The sequence below is a fragment of the Scophthalmus maximus genome, chromosome 7, assembly GCF_022379125.1.
Source record: "Scophthalmus maximus strain ysfricsl-2021 chromosome 7, ASM2237912v1, whole genome shotgun sequence".
NCBI classification, from domain to species: Eukaryota; Metazoa; Chordata; class Actinopteri; order Pleuronectiformes; family Scophthalmidae; genus Scophthalmus; species Scophthalmus maximus.
The window spans coordinates 10,006,154-10,029,855 of NC_061521.1; the positions used below are offsets into that span (position 1 = coordinate 10,006,154).

Here is a 23,702-nt window from a genome sequence, read left to right on the forward strand (position 1 = left end):
ACTCTTGTATTTTCATCAACCTCTCCCCCTTCTCTGATTCTCAATCAATCTCCAGCCTTTTAAAAGGGAACCGTTCCTCTGCGGTATCTTTACAGATGCACTGAGCTGTTTGAATGATACACCAGGCCGAGATGTTAGTACTATGGTATTATAAAATACAGCAAAACTGTTCTTAAACCTACATTTTTTATTGTTCAGGTGCGGATAAACATCCCATCCCTTCCAACCATCGGACTCTCTGACCGTCTGCACTGCACCATCGAGTCTTTCCACAGTGAAGGAAGCATGTCCGACACTGGTCAGGTCTCCTGCGATCTGCCCCAACCCTCACTTATACCACAAACGCCGGAGGGCCAAGGTATTTCCTTTATAATGAATCTGCCCTCCTCCATCACACCCTCTTTCAAGGCAAATGTCTGCTGTTCTGCATTATAACTAACACTGCATAACCAGCTAGGTAAAGCGGGCAAATGCCCTGTGGCTGCACAACCCTGAGGGGCCCCAAACGCCCCACCTTATGCTTTTTGGTCGTTTGATTAATTGCAGATTTTCTTTAATTTTTTTGCACCGCTAAATTAGAACATCAACAATGGCGGCTTTTTAGCCAATTTACTGTCCATGTCAAATTAAATTGATCAGATATCAGATATCTATCAGTAGGCCCTTTCGCACAACCTGTTAAAAGTGGAAAAATGCTGCAATGGTATCCTACCTCGCCTTTCTGCATGACAGGTACGAACATGGAATGAGGGGGTTTTGTTGCTCTGCCCGTATGCCAGCAGCGGAGGTGGTCACAGAGCCTACTCCACGTCTGTGTAAAAGGGAGAGTGGGAGCGGCGGGACAGACGCCGACTCTGTTCTGTTACACATCACACGCCTCTGATTCCAGAACACTGGCAATCCAGACTAAATGTCACTCCGGGGCAACATTGTGTTAGCTTTCTTTGGTCCAATGTAAACAGGCAACATTCCTGTTGTCTGTTTTATAGAGGCTAGTTTTAAAGTGGCTCGCCGTCTCCGAGAAGCAGTTTCCTGTGAGTGACGGTTGCTCATTCCTTAATGGGTACTTGACGCTGACAGAATACCCTCTAACATTTAAATTCAGTGATTCTTACACCTGAAACATTAATGCAAAATTTGTATAAATCTATTTGTGGTCATATTACATTTTTCAAAGGTCATGTCTTGCGTGTCAAAACAAATCCTTGTCTTGTCTTGTGTAAATGTGTGACAACCCCCCCCCCCCCCTTCTTTTTTAACCCTCCCTTTGCTGTTCCCTCAGACTTTGTGGCCGTGGCCATGAAGATTTTTGTCAATGAGACGGTGGAGCTGGCCAAGCGGGAATACAAATTCTATAACTGCGCTGCCACAGTGAGGAAATCTGAAAACACACCGTGAGTCAGAATTTTATATTATTTATTTTTTCTATTGCTACATGAAAGTGGATTGTACCACATTGTGAGACATTTATTTTTGATTACATTACCTGTATCATCATTGCAAAAAAAGAAAATACTAAACAAATCAAATCAATATTATATGGAATATTGTGAAAATGATATGACTACGAAGAATATCTGCCCAGCATACAAAAGTCTAAAAGCCTGAAAAAGTCCAAAGGACTGAGACCACTTCCTCAGACTTTTGGACCCTCTGTCTATAAATGACTATCAGAAGCTAACATTCATTCGACAGGCTTATTATACGGTACACCAAACTGGTGCCTTTCTGTTTCTCACTCATCCTGTTAAGCATACACTCACGTGGAGGTGGTTTTTTTTTACTTCTTTTAACTCGAGAGATTTGGGTGTTTTTTTCCAGCGCTTAAGTCTTGTTCAGGCAGTAACTGTGATGCCGACCACGATTCCAGAAGGTTCTCCAATGAGTCAGACTCTTAATCCATCAGTTCTGCTCTGTCACTCACTGAAAATACACAGTGACACTGAACACAGTATCCGCCGACAACCTTGATGCAAACGTATCGCCGTGCATGAACAGATGAGAGATCAAGGCTCTGTTTGTAAATTGTGATGCATGGTAGTTTGGAATGCACCTCTTGCATTTTCTCTTTCTTTTATTACCAAGCCGAGGAAATTGCCTCCGTTTCCTTTTCATTAATCAAAAAATGAAAGTCGATCTTGCCATTTTTTCCCCCCGCTTACTTATTTTTTTTCCCTTCATTTCTTTCATGCCGAGGAACGTGTGATGAACGAGTTTTGCTTATGTGAAGTTGCAGAGATCTATTTTGTTGTCAGCAGCATGGATTCTTTTTTGTGGGTCTCTGATGAGTTTGCATGTTTTAGATTTCAGTTTTGTGTGTGTTTTTATGTGTGTGCGCGCACACGCTTCTGCCTAATTGTGTGTGTGGGAGAGTATTTCTTCTCTCGGTTGCTTACTTATCGGTATTTCCCCGTGTATTTCCAGATGCATGTCATGTGTGGCCAGTCAGTGGGGCTGCCAATGGAACATATTCGACCACACCTGCAGCGACATGGACGACGGCGGTTCGGGTCCCGGCTTCATCAAGCACCGTCAGGTGAGATATATGATGGTTAAACACATCACCGGCGGATCGGTGACTCTCGTCTCTGACAAGCATGTGCACGATAAACGTTGGAAAAGTGTAACAGAAGTTTAGTAAGACACATCTAATCGCCAAGCATGACGAACTGCCAGAGCGATCCAAATTGCTCCTGAAAATTAATCAAAAAAACTCAAATCCTGGTATCAGCTGCCACCATCTTGCGGGACAAATGTTGCAGGGTGGAGGATATCAATTTACAAGTCAGCAGATGTTGCAGCGATACGCTTATCTGTTGCTGCAGATGAGGGTGTCCGTTAAGTAGCTGGCATATTTAAAATGTAAATGATTGAAAGTGGGAGTATAAGATATTTTTTGGATGCCTTCTCAGGGAGCAAAGTGTCCTCAGTTTGAGAATCCAGATCCCGTGCTGATTCCCGTGGGCTACAAGACTCAGATCAGCGTCGAGGGGATCAATTTGGAACTCTACCAGGTAACGTGGCACAGACAAACAATTGAAAGCATTTGAGCAAATCTTTAAAACAGGGTTTTTTTTAACAGCTCTTGATATTTGGACAACAGTGTTCACACATTTTAACCACTGCTTTTTATTGATAATCCTGTCTCATAGAAAAGTGATTCACACGCCGACAAAGAGACTTTTCAGATGAAAAAATGAATTAATATAATACATGTGCAAAAGCTGACAAGATGAGGAAAAAAAGAACGTAAACGTTTCAGTCACAGAGCCATTATCAGTACAATTTACAGACTTATTGAAGAGACATAAAGCGGTTTTCAGATTGGATTTTCTCGTTTTCTCACGTATATAATCAATTTACAGTCTGATCCAAGCGCGTTTTGATTAAAGTCACCACCTCTCCGTGCTTTTTGTAACCCGCCGGATGGCACAGAATGAAAATGTCTTTCGTCAGATAACTTCATATAATTCCTGATATGTCACGGCACGTTTGCGTTCAATTGTGCAGATCCTGACCGAGCCCAACACTGCCAGCATTTGTTTTCACACGTGCCGTAGGTCGTTACAAGGAAAGATAATCCCATCCAAATGTCTCCAGGTGGGAACAGACGGCCCCCGGTTTGATCTACATGCACAAGAATGGTCTTTTACATTTCTTCCCCCGTCATGAGAATAAAAGAAGATCAGTGTGCAGTATTTTTAATTCATTTTGTCTCGTTCTCCAGGGTCACGTTTTCACCATCGGCACTGAGCTCATGAGAAATGTGGAGGAAGAGGTCAATATCGAGAACGGGCTGTTCTATACCTTCAGCGGCTTCAATGTGAGTGCGGCTGTCTGCTAGTTGCTTGACACTTGACCCGACACTTGTGTTCACGCTGAACTGCCTATTTACTTCCTTTCACTGAGGTTTTTCCTTCTGGACAATTATCCCTCCACTCAACACAGGCCCCTTGAACTATGGCTGATTTGTGGACCTGGTAATCAAAGTGCAATTCAGAACAGCTATGAAATTATAAAATATAATATATCCCAGTTTCTCTGTGTTGAAAAAGTTGATATGCACACATGTAGAGCTGACTTTATGTTCCACACCTATAAATCAAACTGCTCTTTAGCTGCTTTCCACAGTCCCTTTGATATTCTATAGCTCCCTCTAATGGTCAGACCCACCTCACTGGAGTTATTTCAGGTCCTCTTCCACATTGTGGATTCTGTGATTTTGAAGCTCAAACAGTGCCAAGCCCCCAGCTATGTTCTTTTTCCGACATTGATTTCTTCAGCTGAAAATATGCCAGACGGGATATCATTTTTTTCCCTTCCTTTTTTTCTCTCTCTCCTTGGCATGAGGGAGCGGCAGCCCACATTGTTTGCTGATTAGAGCTTAAGTGCCATTAATCACTTCATTCTGTATTAATAATTAATTTTCTTCATTTTAATTTCTCAGTTTTCCTACGATAAGTCACCGGAGACCAATGTTCTTTTCTACGTGAAGGACAAGGAGTCGGGCAAGAAGATGGACAGCACGCTGAACGGTGCGCCCTCACATTTTAATGTGGCGATCTTATTTACAATGCTGTGTGTGTGTACACTGCTCGGCCCGGTGTGGGGGCTCTGTTAGACTTGAGGGAGCTACCTTTGATCTACAATTGAAAATTAAACAGAGAATTAAATGGTAATGACTCTATCATCATCATGCACGTTTACACAGAATATGGAGGATTCAGGGGCACTCATCACAAGTGGTTATGAGGCCCTGCTTTATGTCTTCCTTGACAGGTCATCGCAGAAGTGGGTTAGAGGGTTGAAGGGGGTGGGTCACATTGAAAATGAATTCATATATATATAAAATTCATAATATTGATATTTTAACAAAAATATTGAAGAAACCTCTATTATTAAAGCACTAACCAGGATCAAAATTGTTTTGTTTTAATTATGTAGAAGGACACCTAATACTTTATGACCGATAAAGTTGGTTTGCATCTGTGCATTATTATTATATTTGATTCTAGCATCCTTTTAGAGACATAGTCACTTCAAGTAAAGGGAGGATACAGATAGTTTTTCCGCCTAAAAACATCCAGAGAAAATTTTGCTGGAATAGGATATTAAACTGTTAGTTTTCTTCCTCCCACTATTGCTCATCCAGTCACTCTGTACAACTGCTCCATGGGGAGGGAGGACTGCAGCCTCTGTAAGAACGCCGACCCAAAGTACAGCTGTGTGTGGTGCGCCAAGCAGAGGGCGTGTGTGTATGAGAAGCTGTGCAATTCACAACACGGCATCGAGTGTCCCGACCCCCAGATCACCGACGTGAGTATTTACAGATATGTCGTCTGTTTGTGTTGACACTTGAACCGGAAACGGCCGCTTCTTTTAAAGACTTGCGATTAGCAGTGAAAAAGCGTTGACTTTGTCGCCCTGATTGAAGCACATCACCGGCGGCCATGTTTTTGTTTCTCCTTTGAAGGGACATGTTGAAAGCCTGTTTGTCCTTGAGGGCGTGATGAGCTGATCTGCAGCACGTTTAGATTGGATCAATTCTGTCTTTGCTCACTTAATTGTTGGCGCCTCGTTGTCATTGACAAAAATCCATCAGAAACGGTATTGATGCGTCAATGTGACACGACCTTACATACTCAAACCTATTCACTGAATATACTCACAGATCCGGCCCAACATTAAAACCAGTGATGTAACCACGTGGAGGCTACTTTGACACGGGTGACTTACCTAAATATTGTTGCAGACAATGTAGCAACGTTATTCCCTGATGGCAGTGGCCTCTTTCAGCAGGATAGCACGCCGTGGCGCACTGCAAAAATTGTTTCAGGAATAGTTTGAGAAACATCACAAAGAGTTCAAGGCCATGGCCTCCAAACTCCCCAGATCTCAAGCCAATCTAGCGTCTGTGGGATGTGCTGGAAAATCTATACATATAGACGGATGACAAATTAAAGGGAAAACCAACAACACAAGTATTAGGCAGGTGTTTGGCCACCAGAACAGTTTCACTGTACCGTGGTATTGATTCTACAAAAAACCTCTGGGACTATACTGGACGGACGAACGTCATCCTTCCCCAAAACAAATCTCCGCTGTTTTGGTGATCGTGGTGGAGAGTGCTGTCTTAAATGTCGGTCAGAAAATCTCCCACAGGTGTTCAGTTGGGTCAAGATCTGGTGACTGTGAAGGCCGCAGAATATTACTCGCATCGTTTTCATACTCATCGAATCATGTGGTGACCCCTTGTGCCCGTCGTGAATCTTGACATAGTCCTATTCCATTCACTGAAATCTTTAGGGGGAACTGCAACAGGAAGTGACAGGAGTAAATACAAAAAGCGTGCAAGTACAGGGATTTGTATTGTTTCAAATCCGTTTGTCATCTCTAGTGGCAACTATCAAGGTCTGCTTTATATTATATTTATTAGCAGAGACGTTCCATTTGAACCTCGGATCTACTTCGCGTGGTTATCGAATCCCTCCTTCCCGTAAAAGACCCACCTCACCTTCGCACGCCGTATCTTCCCATCCAGATCATCCCTCGTTTCGGACCCATGCTGGGCGGCATCTCCATCACTATCCGTGGCTCCAACCTTGGCATCCACAGGAAAGACATTAAAAGCATCACCGTGGTCGGAGAGCCCTGCATCCATCAGGAGGAGAAGTACTCTGTCTCCACGAGGTAATAATCAGAAACCATTTATGCAAATATATGGGCAGCAGACTTAAATCATCTTTAGACAGGTTTTATTCAATTTGATTTTTTTGTATAGTTGTTTTTATGCTATTGGGTGAGGAGTGCTTTGGCTTTCCTCGAGGTAGTGACTGTATATCGGGTGGCATATTTTAACAAGCTCATTATACCACTGTATTGATCTGAAATTCTCCAGATGCAGGATGATGCAGACACAGTATCACTTTTTGAAAAAGGGACAGTGATGGGGGAAGAACATGACAACATTACATGTTCTTTATTCATAATCCTACTTCAGAAAAGGTACAGTCGGGTATTATCAGCAAATTATACTAGTATTGAAAGTACTTGTTCTACAGAAAAATGGCTCTTGAAACTAATCTCTTATTATAAAATGACATTATTAGAGTCATAATACAGATGCTATTGTAGATTGCTGGAGCTACTTTACTACACAGTAACACACGCCTGTATTATCTTTTTCTTTTCTTTTCTTTTTACCTCTTTTGGCCCCGAACTGTTACTTTAACAAATTATGTGAAAAGTTTAGAGGGTAAAATGTCTCCTTGGTGTGTGAGGGAAATCTGGTCAACTGGAAGGAAGAAGTTTCAGGAGACGCATTTAGTGATGCTCGATTCGAGAATACAGATGAGCAATGCATTGTGTGATGTGACTCAATTCTGAAGGTCATGTTCCTTGTACTCAAACAAAACTTACTGTATGCCCAAATAAGGGTAAGCAGCCATCCGCACATGTGTGAACATTCTGCTCATTACCAGTGTTTTAAATGTACAACCTTCGTCTGAAAAGTAACTAGTAACTGCAGCTGTCAGGTAAGTATAGTGGAGCGATATTTCCTTGAGTTGTGGTGATTGTTAATTATAGAATCAAAGTACAAGTACCTCAAAAACGGCAGGTTCAGTGCATGACTAAATGTACCGCCGCTCTCTACTGCTGGGAAATGATGGTCTCCAGCCGTGAATGACGGCCTCTGGCTACTCAATCAGTTATATATGGCTGGTGATGGACAGAACTCTCTCTTTGGCTTCAGAGCACCCTGGGTTCTGCGAGATATGTGTTCGCCAAAGCGCTGAAAATGTACCACATGGATTTGCCACAGTTTTTTTTATTTATTTTTTTAAAGTGGTGTATTCATGCTGCAGACACCCTGTTCCACCTCATCCTGAAGGAGCTTTAATGGGCGGAGTATTGGCTCAAAACTCCCTCTGGAATAGTCTGGCAAATACACACACAGAAAAAAGAGGGAAAAAAAAGGGTTTGGTTCTTACAAATGGTCCATAAAAGAGAGAACATCCACATCGTTGCCCCACAGCCACTAGTTAGACCTGTTCACACCCAACAAGATGGATCCGCTTTCATTGAGAATTCTTTCCCCGCCATCTGCATGATGAGGCACCAACCTGGATTCATGAGACCAGCTGGAATGTGTTTCACCCTTAAATCATCCACCTTCAGAGCTCATGTGTCCAATGTTGCCGTCAATCTTACTGCCGCTGCCTGATCTTTTGCATGTTGTAGCTTACTTACTCATTTTTACTTTTTTTTCCCCCCATCATAAGATTATTACCTGAGGATATCTTTCCTTCACATTACAGTTTTGCTTGTTAATTGTCTACTCGTGGCCCACTTGTTAGACCCATCGAGGGTTGCCATTTTTTTACAGATCTCTTTCATCAGCATCAGCAACAAATTTTCCACTCAGGACTTTGGCAGACTTAAACACGTTTGGTTTATTACACGATTTCCTATTAAACTAACGACACTGCCCTGCAGAGATATTCCCAGAGGGTTACATTTTTTGCTTGATTTTTTTCAATTTAAGTTATTTTTTTATCACTTTCCGCTGTTGAATAAAACACTTTATAAATAATTACAGATATTCGAAGACACATGAGCTAATTTGAATGGATACACTTGGACAAATGTTGCATGAGGATGTTCATTCCATTTCAAGGCCGAGAGTCAAACTAGCAGAGCCGAGAGTTTCCATTTGTTCAGATTTGCTGATCAAATTTATACGCTTTCCCAAACCCGATGACGTTGAATATTGATAGGGTGTACGTTTTCTTTTGGAAGGAAATGTCGCACATTTTCTTTGATCCAGCTTTTCCAATGTGAGCATTTAACTGAATATTTTTTAACTGAATTAACTGAATATTTTTGTCAATGTTTCCTAGATAAACAATTTAATTGAGAAATCAGTAAAATGTTAGCAATGTTAAGGAATTAGATGTTAAAACTCTTTGATTATGGTTTCTTCACTGGCCCCTGCCCCATCTCTCCAACAGGTTTGGTGCAAATCGCTTCAGTTCTTTTTTACAGAATCCTGCCGACAATTAACGTAAACTGCCTTGTGTACAGGTAGGTCATATTTGTAATTTGCTGCCATTGTCCTAATTTTTTTTTCTCCTCTTTTTTTTCTTCTCTTTTTGACCTGTCCAGCGTGGTGTGTGAGATTGGCCCTGTTGACCATAGGAGAAAACACTGGGGCCAGGTGGAGGTGGAGGTGAAGGGGGGGAAGAGAGGAACATCCTCCATATACTTCACCTACAGGGTAAAAACTCTCTCTCTCTCTCTCACACACACACACGCACACACACACACACACACACACACTTATACAAGCACCACATCTGCCTCAATTTGCTGAGTAAACAGTTAGGCGGAGCACTCCCCTGTGGGGAAGCTTTAGCGGAGCCACAGATATGAAAAGCCAGTTAAATAGCTACGCTGCAGCCTGTTAAAGTATTAGAGAGAAAAGGGGGGACTACTGCACAGCATCTGGTTAGAGAGGAATGCATGCACATTCTGGCTTATCTGACAATGCATTACCATTGCAATATGACAGCATATAGACACTTAATTTACCAGCACATCAGACGGCGTATTTGAACACTCAAAATGTCATGCCCTTGGTCATGTTCTGATAAGAGAAGAAATAGAAAAACATAATGGACACCTCAGAACAACAAAATCAGCTGAAAGCTTTCGGATGTGTTTATAATCTGGGTCAAAGTTGCTCCCATACTTTGTGTGTGTGTGTGTGTGTGTGTTTCTAAGTGCGTGTGTGTGTGTGTGTGTGTGTGTGTGTGTGTGTGTGTGTAAACGATTATGATAGAGAGGGGGAGTGAGAGAGGAACTGTGCGTGTGTGTTACATTGTACTATATCTGTGTTTGAGCCTGTGCGTGCCCTTGTAAATCCCTGTAGAGGGAAACTGAGTATGTATTCATGCTGTGACACCCTCTCGCTCACCAGGACCCGATTCCCGAGGCAGTTGCGCCGACGAGGGGTCCTAAAGCGGGGGGCACCCTCATTGCAATTTCTGGGCCATTTCTGGAAACAGGCAGTAAGGAGGATGTCCAGGTTACCATTGGAGGGGTGGAATGCGCTGTGTAAGGACTTCTTTCCTCAATTATAGTCACACAAAGACCAATACTGTTTCAATTCAGTCTCTGAAGTTGATAAGTGCTACTTGTTATTCAGACATCGTATTCTATTGGAATTCTACACACTTTGAAGCCCCCGAAATTGATATCTTTTCTATTTTACCTTCTTAAAGTGAAAATGGAATTGACCTTAACTCTGGTGCATAAGCAGGATTTCTTTTCCCTTTACCATTTGCCTTCCCTGTTGTGCCCATGAGTGTTCTGTCAAAACCAGCCCACGGTGACATTTTAGGCAGAGGTAACAGAAAAATAACGAGCTAGAGAAGCAGCAAAGCCAGGATTTAACAAGCTGTCAGGCCGCTGCCATGTTGGCTTCCACTGCACGGTGACCTTGCGTGGTCCCCGCTCCTCCAGCCGGCCGGTGCTGAGTTACGTCCTTGTCTTGGCAGGGAGAATTTCGGAGAAGAGATCACCTGCAGGACGGGAGAATATCGCGCAGATAAGGTGCCCTCCGACCCTCTCACCGTCATGGTGAAGTACGGAAGGAGTACCACAGCAGCCATTCCAAATGCCTTCCAGTTCTTGGAGAATCCCGTTGTGCTGGACCACCACCCCAAAGGAAGCTTTGCCTGGTCAGTTTAACCAGCTTTTATGTCTTTTACCTCTAATAACAGTGTTTTTAATAATAATTGGTTCCATTTAATACACAAACTGTTGTTTTCTTCTGCTATGATATTTGCCTGAGGGCATTTAGGACTGAATTGTGGAAATTGTGGTATTTGTCAGACAGAGGACCATACTCTTGTCCAATCTGACAGCTGGACAAGATAATATTTTACCAATTGCTTCCGCTGTTTTTTTCTTTTTCCTTTCAGTGTTTCAAATTGTGTTAGTTACAGTCACACTTTTTGTGACGGGGCTTTAGGGAACGTTGTTTCATATCAATAACAATTTTTACCAAGAGATTTGGAGTGGGCTATGGGTTCATAGTCCCCAAAGGATAAACCCACTGACTCTGGTGATCCTGTGGTGAGGAAAGTGTTATTATGACATATATGGACAAAATAGGAGAATATAGGAATAGCCCCTTGAATGGGTGATGCCGTGCTTTTATTGTAAAAGTAGAGAACCAAAAAAAAAAGAAAAAGCTGCTCAGTTGGCAGTGATGACAAGGTCGAACGGAATAGGACTGTATATGGAAAATTTAACATTTTGAAAGCCAGCTGCCTTGCTCTCTGCCCCCACCAAGCTTCTATCTGTCTGAGAACCTTGGTAAAGGTTGTTAATGCCATGAACTTTTTTGTTTTTAATAGTTTGATCTGTCCTTCAAGAGTTGCTGACATAGCCCGTGCGTGTGCAGAATATTTCCTATGCTTATGATTGGTTTGAAGTTAATACAAATGCTAGCCTTGTTATGTTGCAGTTGATGGTTACCTTGCTTTTTTTTTTTTTCCCAATGGAATGCACGACAGCGTATGTGATTATAGGCGCACAGATTGGAACAACAGACAACAGATGGGGCTTTCACAGTTTATCTAATTCCTTTTCATTCTTTTCATTTTCAATTCAAAGACTGTGTCTGTATTTTCATAACTCCCCGTGAGCTCATCTTTGTGCGGCAGGATGTGTCCGTGCTCATTTCTGTGGTTCTGGAGTGTATATGTATGTTTGTGTGTGTCTTTTAGTGGAGGCAGGAACATTGTGGTGACCGGCTCCGGTTTTGACCTGATCCAGTCTGCCGTTATGATGGTCCGAGGAGACAACTCAACAACCTTTGAGGTTTTCTTCATCGATTTATTGTTTATTCTGTCCCTGTCCACCTCTGATAGTGATCTTTTCTTTGCTCCCTTCCGTCTCTTTCCTGTGATTCCTCGTCTTTGAGAACTCCTTTTCCATCTGCTCCCTCCCATCGCAGCGGCACTGTCCTTCAATCTCTTCCCACATCTCATGAGCCCACGGCTGCAGCGGTGATTCATTCAAACTGTGTGAAGCATTTGATGTTTGAGGCTGAACACACCGAACAAACACACACATGCACATACGTATCTCCACTCTTCTTTGCATGCACTGATCAGTGGGATTTCAAAAGCCAGTAGTACTCCATCACTTCACCTCTTAGGCCATAAATCCTTAAAACCTGTAGGATTGCAGATTGCAGCACCACTGTTTCACCCTCCCCCGAAATCTGGCCAAGTTCCTCGGCCAGCTTAATCAAGTTGACCCGACTTAAAGGAGTGGCACGCAGCAGCTTGCTGGCACCTGCCCCCCAGTGTACTGTGTGGTTCTAAGCAGTTGCAATTTTGTTCATTTCATTTAAAGGGGCTAAATTTAATACCGGCATTAAGGTTGCAGAAGATTATGTGGCCATGCTGCTCTTAACCACTTTACTCGCGGCCAAGTCCCTGCTACCCAGGGACAGGAGAGATTTGAAAAGACTTCTGGCAGCCACAAACCAACGGCAGATGTAATGTGTTATCTCCTTATACCTTGGCCGGTCAACTTCATTCAGCTTCTCTTGCTTTAGGTCCGTCCACTGAACGAGACCCCCAAAAAATGGTCAAAAGGTCAAGTTTTAGGGGCTCAAAGCAGTGATATATTTATATTTTTGGGGGGACATAAAGAATAGCATTAACAAAATCTTCTGCCAGGTGTTGTTGTTGCGTTGCTACATTGCAAACAGACGTTATGTACGTGTGTATTTGCTATTTGCATATAGAGCAGGAAAGTGAGATCCAATCTCAAGTGGTCACTTGAGACGCATATCGGAGATGCATTGTAATGCCACGCGTGAACTGATGTACTTGGGGCTGTCCCCTTGTGCTCAGAGCACTCGAGATGCATGTTAATACCAGGTCTGAGATGCTCCTTAAACGCTTCAACCCGATTAAGTGAATAACTCGTTTCTTGCCGTGAACCTTGGATTTCACAAGCGAATGTAGAAATGGATTAACAAAGAGTTGGTGCCACACAATCCTGCATATGGCTTAAAGACGAAAAAAAAGCATACAACTCCTACGATCAGTCTTAAAACTAATAGTATTAGTAGTAGTAGTAGTAGTAGTAGTAGTAGTGTCATCCTTCTTTTAAAAGCCGATGCATTTCGCTTTGTCATATTGAAAAACACAAACTGAGAAGGGCTGTAGGGCTCAGCCGTCACACAGCATTGTCAGCCCCGTGTGGAAACAATCTCAGAGTGACAGAAATATCACCATCAGTCCAGTCAATCAAACACAAATGAACGCAGCCAGAGGAGGAATGACTCCACATGAGTTCTGATTGTAACTCATGTCGAGTCTCTACGATGGCAGATTGTAATAGAATCGCTGAAAGGAGACACATCATTTTAGCTTCTCCATTTTACTAAACCATGCTCACTCTTCCTTCATGTCTTGTCTCGTCTTGCTCACTTTGTATGTTTAATGTCACCATTTAACCGTTTGCTTTGAGTTATGACATTTGACCCTCCCTGCGACACTTTCAGAACGCCCGCGAGAAGAACGACACAGTCATCCAGTTTCAGTCTCCAGCGATGAACAACTCCCTGAACCAGCACTTCAGAACCTACATCCAACTGGACAACTGGGTGAAGGAACTGAAGCCCTTCGACTACCACCCCGACCCCTCCTTCAACGAAGTGACGAAGAAGGTCATCACCGAGGCCAGCATCATCATCGTCACTGTGAGTGCAAGACCGCGCAGCTTCCTGTGATGCTGCACTCGTACTAAGACAGCACTGAGCAAACTGCCTAATTTGTGTGAAGGAATTAAGACAAATGTTGTTATCGTCTCACTTGAGAATAGAAATGGATAATTTGCTGAACTGCAGTTGCTGTGCCACATTTTCACTCTTTAGCCGCAATGATTGAGTTTCATTGCATATATTAATTAGCCACATTGCAGCACATTTATTATTTCAGCTCAGTTGTGTGATTGCTTCCTAATGAACTGAGGAAAATGTAAATAAGGAGTCGCAATTAGCAAATGATTAGTGGTTTTTAACTCCTAACTTATGAACAGGTAAAGAAATATCTCTTAATGTAAAGATCCGTCTTGTAAAACAGAGGCCAGGTCACGACGTCATAAACAAATGAGACTTCTGAGGAGGAAAACTGTGACTTTTTATTCCTAAAAATTCAACTATTTTTGTGAATTATTCTCTAGTCTCTTTAGGACTTAAAAACTTCTCAATCCACTTTTGAAGAAGCCTCTTTTTTTGGTGTAAAACATTAAACCTGTCATGAGGTATAACATCTAAACATAATAACACATTGTAGTAGCTGCTCTGAAGTATATATGGATTAAGAAACGCTAGACAGTATTATTTCTAAATTCTTGTCTCACTGACAACTTGATTAGTATAGAAATTGGTAGCATGTCAAGCTTGTTGGCCCTAAATTCTTCTTTTAATACACAATATGACCAGTAATGTGAAGAACAAAAACTAGAACAATTGATTAAGATAGAAAAAAATAAACAGAAGCGTACAATCAATGAATCAAATCATTATCACATGAGACAAAGACATGCACATCCCAAGTGAGAAGCTGAACCCATTAACCAATTAATTCATCATCAAAATGGTTCAGATTCCCTCTGATAGGCTGTCATTGCTTCATGTCGGCTTCAGCGCTCTGCTGTATTTTCTCTTTGGGTTTCTTTGGGTAAACACACTTCCGATAAATTAGATGGGAAAGGCTTCTACAAAAAGGGTCTGAGGCTTTTTCAATTACTCTTCTCCTTGTTTGCTCAGGCTATTTTCACCTTTCTTATATTCCAGACTGCATTAGGATAATTGAAAGCATGTCTGTAGATATAGAAGTGGGCTGCAGAATCTGTCAAAGTGTATACTGCCGGTGCCAGAGCTCTGGGATTGACTGGAGCTGTGCCTAAAGTGATTTAAGGAAGAAATGACTTATGTGCTCACAACGAGTATAATCTTAATCTTTCTAATTAATTTTGTGGAACAGCGAAGCACTGTTATAAACTTTCCACCCATTACAAATGAAAACGATTACAATAATGTTTTTTAATACTCAACATATGATGCGGCTTCTTGATGGTTTGTCAGTAATTAATTCCCCCCCACCTCCCCCCATGCTGTTCGATCACGGCTCTTTGAGCATTACAGTTGCTCTTCCCCCCTGCAGGGTCGGGGATTCTCCAAAGCTATGACGGCCAAGGAGGCTCAAGCGTTCGTGGGCGATGTTTCTTGTCTGGTCAACACGCTTCAGGATGACAAGCTGTTCCTGGACCCACCGTCCACCCCGCCCCGCGCTCGCTCCAGACGACACCGCAGAGACACCCGACCAGAGCTGCTGGATCTTATGGTCAGATCAGACACAGACACACACACACACACACACACACACACATAATGGTGGAGGAAGAATTTTGATTCTTTACCTCAGTGAAAGTGCTAATACCACACTGCAAAAATACTCCATTATTAGTAAGAGGCCTGCATTTATAATGTTACTTAAGTAAAACTATGTAAATGTATTCAGGGGAATGTACTTAAAGTTTTAAAAGTGAAAATGTGTCAGTATTATTACATTTTACTGTTGTAGATGATGATGATGGTTTATGGAAATTAAGACAATTGCTAGAATTGCCCATCACAATTACTCTGGGTCATTTCTCCATCACAATGCTTCTTTTGTCCAACCAATAGCCCAAACCTCAAAATTACAAAATACAGATCCAATTATCCAAGTGGAGAAAGCAGCAAAAATTCTCACACCTTGGGATTTGGAACCATTACATGTTGATTTAAACGATTATCAAGGTACATTCCAATTGATTGTTTGTCACATTTGGTCAATTTTGTTTTCTTTCTGTAGCACCAAATAATGACAGAAGATGGGCTCAGGGTGACACCTGGGCTCAGGGTGGGTTAAAGCAGAAATAATTTCCACATTCAGATGTGTAGAAATCGTGACATCATACTGTTGGGTAGTTAAATCTACAATGAAGCCTCATATTTTATAAACCCTTTATGTTTTGTATGCAAAAGACTCAATTTGTGAATTAACTAGCAAAGATGACAGATAAACGTAGAGCAGTGACTAGTATATTTCTATCTGAAATGAAGTGGAGAAGTGTAAAGTGGCATGAAAAGTAAATACTCAACTAAAGTCCAAGTACCTCAAATAAAATACTTGGGTGAGTTACATTCCACCGCTGCAGATATGTACAGACTTGCAGATGAAATCATGCACGCATCGTGAATCTTCATTTCTCTAGGCGTGTCCTTTGTGCTACTTGAGACCAAATCTCTTCCACTGGTTGAACAATTTTCCTGTAGCTACAGGCCTTTATAATTACATTTAATTATAGTCGAGCCAAGACCCTGATGAATACTCTAACCCCTTCTCACTTCCCCGCAGTGAGCTTTTGTTTTACATGTGTGGCTGTGCACTGTATAAAGAAGTGACACCACAGCACACATCAATAGAGCAAGCTGTATATGGTAAAAAGCTTGATTATAAAGTGTCCAACACAATACATTTATGCATTTGTTCAGTTAATGTGGGCCCACCAACTTGAACGTTGCTGCAGCACTTAGACAAAAAAGAAATACTGAAAGGTCCCACAGCTGTTTTAGCAGAACTGCGGGCAATTATGAAGATTCTCCTCATTCCCCAGTTTCCTCTCTAACACTGTTGATTCTTTACCATTGGCACCTTCCTGAAAAAAAAATAATATCTCTGGATAAAATGTGGAGCACGTGTGCAGATAATATGATTCCCTCTCTTTGTGTATACCTGCAGATCAAGTTCGGGAAGGGAGAGTGGGTGGTCGGCTCGGTGCGATACGAGAGTAAGAATGAATCCTCACTCTACATCATCATCCCTGCTGTCATTGTGCCCATGCTGATGATCATCGCTATCTCTCTCTACTGCTACAGGTAAGTTGAGCTTTATTAGGTTCACTTCACATGCCCCAAAACAAAAAACAAAAAGTAGAGGAGCTTTAGAAACCATTATTATCTGAACGTGTTGACCCTGAACGGTTAAATGTCAAATAGTTAACGAACAAACATTTAAATATTCTATGCTGTTGGTTCCTAGACTCTGACTTTTTTTTTTATCTGTTACCCCTTATATCTTGTGAAAATGGCTTTTCTTTGTTACTGTTCCGGGTCCCATGGACTCAGCTCCTGCCTATGTGAAAATAATAACAATATTTGCTAAATGAATTCATATTTTTGCTTTAGATCTAGTTCCCTGAATTGGTAACTTTTCTTTATTGCTACAAACTGGACTTGCACAGTCAAAGATAATTTTACTTTCAGTATGTTTTTAATGAACAATATTTTTATAGAACTCAAATATCAGTAATCAAAATAGACTAATTGAGGATTTGGGAGGGGAAGTGCTGCATAAAATGTCCCGAGTACAGACATTTTAAAAAAAAATCTATTCTAGTCTTTGAGCCCCAAAACAGAATTAATGAATAGGAGACATCTGAAACATGTCATTAGTCTGAACATTTCCCATTAGCAAATCCTATGAAAATGTTTAAAAAAAAACCTCTTAAGATGATAAAAACCATGTTAAGAGGTGACAGGTTACAGGAGGGTTAGTGTCTTCAGTTCATACTGTTTTGATCCTCAGCAGCAGAATCAACCCACTAAAACTGGCCAACAAATCAATAATGAGCTGTAGCGAGACGTCTGTTTCATCTCTGAGCTGTAACCTACTGACGATCCTTTGTTACATAATGTTGTTTAGATCATTATGGTTTTCTGTTCAGTGAAGTCTTGTTGCCTTGATTTGCTGGGGGACTGCGGGAACTGCCCGCCCTCTATTATTTGATGTGCTTTATCTATGTGATGATTAAAGGAAAGTGGTTAATAATGATGCAGAAAATAAAGAGTTTACATATTCTCCTGTAGTTAGTGACATGTCAGTGTCAACCATTAGCATGTTTTTAAATGTTTAAGGTAAAAAGAACAACAGTCTAGTAATATTAATCTAATGTCATATTTTCTCTGTCTTCTGACATTGATTCATACATTGCGACTTTTTAGAACTTTACCCATTAATTTTTTCTATCATCTTACATTACACCTCCAATAACACATGCACATATGTTTCACAGGTAATCATACATTTAAGCCTAAGCTGATTTTTTGCTAGATATTCATAAAACACCTACATCAGGAACAGCACTCCCAAAGTGCAGGAATAACAGCTGCGGTAGTCATAATTTTTGTGAAACGTATGACGTTGTCTGCCGCCTGTAAGAGTTCTCCGTCCTAAACTTAAATTTGAAATACCTCATTTCAAACAGGACTTTTGCTTTAATGACACCCGCGTTGTGTTTGTCCACCTGTTTGTCCGTTCAGGAGAAAGAGTCAGCAGGCAGAGAGGGAGTATGAGAAGGTGAAACACCAGCTGGAGAATCTGGAGGAGAGTGTACGCGACCGCTGCAAGAAAGAATTCACAGGTACCGACGGTGCAACTTTGCAGATCAGCAGGATCGTTAGTGCCCCTCAAAGGATCCATGTCTCTCAAGGAGCTCATAAGGAAATGAAGTGCTCTGATTACATTTCTTTGATGCATTGTACTGCGGTGAATTAGATAAATTCTCCAGTTTGACATTATGTTATCATCGTTATGAGAAGCGGTTACGCAGTAACAGTCGTGTAAAACAATCTCTCATGGCTGAAATTATGTTCCCGACAAAGCTCTGCCTGAAAAATGAAGACGGACGAGCAGCACAGAAAAATGACAAGCTTAAAGTGGAACTCTTGTTTCTGTCTCGCAGACTTGATGATCGAGATGGAGGACCACACCAACGAGCTGAGCGAGGGACGAATCCCCTTCCTCGACTACAAGACCTACACGGAACGCGTCTTCTTCCTGCCTTCTAAGGATGGTGCCAACGATGTGATGATCACGGGGAAGCTGGACATCCCAGAGGCACGGAAGGCCATCGTGAGCCAAGCGCTCAACCAGTTTTCCAACCTCCTGAACTCCAAGACCTTCCTCATTAATGTAATTATACTTCACATAAAAGAAGATGTATTGTCCATTAGTGGTCATCTGTGGTCTGATACTGTCGGCAGAAACATATTTCGCTGCCGCGTTGTAAAGGTGTGTAGATCTAGAGCTTCACAAATGCTGCTACATAGCCTCACAATTATTAGCAAGCATGGCCGAGGACTCATGAGCAAATGAAACATCAGTCTAGATTTACACATAATAACCAGTATCTGTTTATATGTAAATTGACTTGGAGTATATGACGACCAATATGCAGATGAGTTAATCAAAAAAGTATCTGAATTTGAATATGGCCATGTGCAATATCCAAACAACAGGAGCTGTTTTATTATTTTATTTTATATATAGTTTGTTTTTTCAAAACAAAATTGATTCACTCATTTAAAACTTACAAATTAAACATTTTTATTTTTGGACTAAACTCATACGTGTTGGGATGACGGAAGAGATTCATGGCCCGGAGCCATGAGGCTAGAGTTACACAGGGAATCGTCATCTAAAATGCAGCAGGATGAATTTCGTTGTTGCTTTTATTTTTTTCTGGCAGTTTAAATACTTTGTTGCTCGCAAAAGCTTTTCATTTCACAGTCGCAAGTGTGAATTAACCTCAGCGGCGCACATCTCCGCACGCTTTCAAAAATCTGTCACGAGCCCAGGCAACTGTAAGGTCCCTATAATCTATTTCAAATTTCAGGCAGACCCTCCCTTGATTTGGGGAGTGCGTAATGTTTTACTTAGTGGAGTACAGTGTTAGAAGTGAGAAGCAGAAGACATAGCGGGGGACATGAGAGACGTGTGAAGATTCCTAATAATACACTACTGCTGGCACAGAAACGGCCTCTGAGGTGTTAACTCCATACGTGCGGGTGATTCCTCTCCTACTAATTGGTGTCTTTTCAAAGGCGCAGCATTTTACAAGATATGATTTACCTTGATAATTGTTTTCTTCACTAGCATTGGTCTCTTGATTATTGAAGAGCATTTTATGTTGGATTTGCTCCCTTTTTTTCTGCTCGTCACTTTTGCTTGTTTGTCCGCCTGTGCGGTTTTTCGTAGTTTATCCGTACCCTGGAGCGCAGTCAAGACTTCAACGCCAGGGCCAAGGTGTACTTTGCCTCACTGCTGACAGTGGCTCTGCACGGCAAGCTGGAATACTACACCGACATTATGAGAACACTGCTGCTGGAGCTGATGGAGGAATACGTCCACAGCAAGAACCCCAAGCTCATGCTGCGCAGGTGAGTGAAACTGTCCGTGCCAAGTTCAGAGCCCAGAGGTGCGGTGATGCTATGTGGTATCATTGCAACTGCATAACTCGGACGCTTTTGACAATGGTAGTGTCGGCCTAGTGGGGGCCCACTTTTCTTTCATGCACTAAAATATCTCAACATCTAAAGGATGTTATTGCATAAAATGTTGTATTGACATTCATGCTCCCCAGAGGATTTGTCCGTATATGTTCTGTGGCTCTTCCTCTAGTACACGATGAGGTTGACATGTGTGTCTACGAGTGAAATGTTTTTGACAGCTATGATCCTCAGAGTTTTATCACATTTTTATTTTACCCAATACTTAACTTACCAAATACCTGTAAAGTGAAATTGAAAGTGTACTGCATTCTAACACAGTATAGTGTGATGGAATGCCAACGAAGGTAACCATGGCATTACGCCTGCTAAACATCACCATGTTCACAATTCTGTTGAGTTTTAGCACTATAGCATTTAGCTTTAGAGGAGCGGAGCCTCAGTACTGTACATCCTCACAGAGCCGCTAACATGAGTGTACATTCTCACTCTTGTTCAGCCACTGTCGTCCTGCGATTGAGAGCGATCCTTATTTCTCAGCTCTATTATCAGAATCACCCCACGTCTAAGCCCTGGCACTGATATTATCAATCTGTTTAGAAGAGATGGGACTCATTTCAAGATGTGTTGGAGCATTTTCTTTCTGTTGCCATGTTTTCAGTTGAAATATTCACTGAATACTGTGCTACACTGTCCAGAGCCAGATGACTTCTTGATCTATTCCAGTCTTCCTCCTTCTGTTTCTCCTTCTGTTTTCTCCCTCTTTGCAGTCACGCCATAAATTGCTGGATAATTTTTCTCTCGCTGTCCCCCGTCATCATCCTATTCATTTTTCTTATTCTGTAACTTTTGACCAATGGGACGCAGGCTAAAAATTACTTTTGGCCCATAATGTTTTTTGATTTCCCTGAATACACAAACAAAAAGGATATTGGTTTTCTGGGAGCTGCATCAGGATGATTTCAATTCAATCAGAAAGCTTTTTCCCAACTGAACTATTCTTCAGTCAACATTTAACAAATTGGTTTAATAATAGCCCATTTCACCAAGAGGAGATGTGGAGTTATGTTACCAAACTATAACTGTTAACCTAGAAACGTACTGTGGATGCCTTTCTCCGATATTACCGAGTATACATTTCTCAGTGTATTCTCTGTTGGCAATAATTCATAATGTATTTGTTGCACCAGAGTCGTAAAGCTTTCAATTGACCGATTTGATTGAAGTAAATAGCCTTAAGAAAGTTATGTCCAGAATGTGTTAGTGCTGTTTGTTCTTTACTCTTGTCTTAACTGTAATGATCATGTCAAGGTCGAATCATCCACTGACAGCTGCCTCTCTTCCCTAAGCAAGACCAACAGTTCAGTCGCTCATCACTGCTGGGGGGGGGGTCTGAACTGTCGGTTATGCCTAGGCAAACTGTGACTGGCTGTTATGCAAGTACACATCTTAATTATCCCCCAATGGAGAGGCTCATTATGCTGATTAGGCCATTGTGCCAACAGAGGCCTCCTTATATACAAGACATCTAATTAGGCATGCTAACAACTAACTAACAATAGGCACCACCAGTGGATACCTGACATTAGGATGGGCGATATGTCAAGTTCTCACTGACATGAGTTTTGGAATAAAAAATATAATGGCATTGACCATCTGTGCAGAAATTGTCTCTACGTTGCAGGAGCACCGTTGTCAGAAATCAGTGTCTCGGATTTTTAAGAGAATGCAGATAAAATAATCTCTTAAGTTTTACCTGAAGTGTTAACTTTCTTGTCTTATAGATCGAAACTTTAAGTGACATAATATGAAAATAATGACAAAATTTGTCCCATTTTTTCTCTGATGCATTGATTAAATGTTATGTCTGCACCACATACAGCATTACTGCACCAAAAGTACTCACTTTTGTTCTGACAGTGACAAAAGCTGCTCATCCTGTGTTTTTCCAGGTCAGAGACGGTGGTGGAGAGGATGCTGTGTAACTGGATGTCTATCTGCCTTTACCAGTTTTTGAAGGTAGCACCGGGGTTGTGGGTCACTTACAGTGTATAAAGTGTAATATGATAACATGAGCTTTATAGATTAGTTCATTGATAGAAAATGATAGTTTCTTATAACAAACCATGATGATTGTTTGCTGCAGCGCTTATGTTAACTATCACTCTAGTCGATGGTAGTCCAAACATTTAAATATATATGAAATGTATTATTAATGAAGAAAATGCATACAATGACCTTATTGGCTTATGGATTTCTCCATTTCTTTCATTAGTGCTCAGTATTGATAATGTGCATTTGTCTCTCTTATAAACTGCTAATGTGCTGTGTGTGTGTGTGTGTGTGTGTGTGTGTGTGTGTGTGTGTGTGTGTGTGTGTGTGTGTGTGTGTGTGTGTGTGTGTGTGTGTGTGTGTGTGTGTGTGTGTGTGTGTGTGTGTGTGTGTGTGTGTGTGTGTGTACGTGTGTGTGTGTACGTGTGTGTGTACGTGTGTGTGTGTGTACGTGTGTACGTGTGTGTACCAGGACTCTGCAGGCGAACCCTTGTACAAACTGTTCCGAGCCATCAAGCACCAGATCGAGAAAGGGCCTGTGGACGCTAGAGTGAAGAAAGCCAAGTACACCCTCAACGACACAGGCCTGTTGGGCGACGATGTAGAGTACTCTGTCCTGGTGAGATGGGCACACACACACAAACACTTGTATAAAAACTCCAGTCAGAAAATTTGCTCACACTGCTTTGAGATTGCTTGGTGTTTTGTGCCTGGTGAGGAACACAAACACACACACACACACACACACACACGCGTGCATGCACGCACAGTTCAGTTGCTATGGTAACCACACACAAAAAAATCCCCAGGCGACTGCCCGCTTTTGTGTGACATCCATTTTCAGTGTCAGTGTTCTTGGCTTGAAAACGACACAGGCAACATATTCCAATATAGCGGTGAAATGCACGGCTTAGGTTGAAAGTACTACAAGTTTCTGCAAGAAACGAGTACAAGTCACTCCCACATAGCCCCCTCGACCTTCCAACCTGCTCTGTATCCATTCGGGCAGCTTTAAGAAGCCAGGAGAAGCCTGTGTGTCTCGCGTCGGTATTGTTTCAATATTGGAAGCTAATTTGAACACAGCTGTTTTCTGTTAAAGTCAGCACAAATAAAAAGACCCGAGGGTAATGGCGATGTCGAGCACAATTATCAAATTAGCCTGAATTACACGTCTCCCGTCGTGATGGATCGCCGTCTGTGATTGAATTACTGAGGGGGAAAA

The 23,702-nt window shown here is 41.8% G+C and overlaps 1 protein-coding gene across 1 annotated transcript in view; it reads left to right on the plus strand.

Moving 5' to 3' along the window:
* Positions 1-23,702, plus strand: part of plxnb2b (plexin b2b) — a 116,762-nt gene that overhangs the window by 82,123 nt on the left and 10,937 nt on the right. Inside the window, exons 8-27 of the mRNA XM_047333197.1 lie at positions 199-358; positions 1,283-1,394; positions 2,425-2,536; positions 2,913-3,014; positions 3,728-3,823; positions 4,448-4,535; positions 5,153-5,316; positions 6,542-6,690; positions 9,166-9,277; positions 9,980-10,116; positions 10,560-10,742; positions 11,796-11,889; positions 13,592-13,789; positions 15,258-15,437; positions 16,881-17,017; positions 18,461-18,561; positions 18,883-19,112; positions 20,178-20,359; positions 22,381-22,447; positions 22,953-23,099. Coding sequence (XP_047189153.1) covers positions 199-358; positions 1,283-1,394; positions 2,425-2,536; positions 2,913-3,014; positions 3,728-3,823; positions 4,448-4,535; positions 5,153-5,316; positions 6,542-6,690; positions 9,166-9,277; positions 9,980-10,116; positions 10,560-10,742; positions 11,796-11,889; positions 13,592-13,789; positions 15,258-15,437; positions 16,881-17,017; positions 18,461-18,561; positions 18,883-19,112; positions 20,178-20,359; positions 22,381-22,447; positions 22,953-23,099 — 2,751 coding nt within the window. The remainder of the gene's footprint in view (positions 1-198; positions 359-1,282; positions 1,395-2,424; positions 2,537-2,912; positions 3,015-3,727; positions 3,824-4,447; positions 4,536-5,152; positions 5,317-6,541; positions 6,691-9,165; positions 9,278-9,979; positions 10,117-10,559; positions 10,743-11,795; positions 11,890-13,591; positions 13,790-15,257; positions 15,438-16,880; positions 17,018-18,460; positions 18,562-18,882; positions 19,113-20,177; positions 20,360-22,380; positions 22,448-22,952; positions 23,100-23,702) is intronic.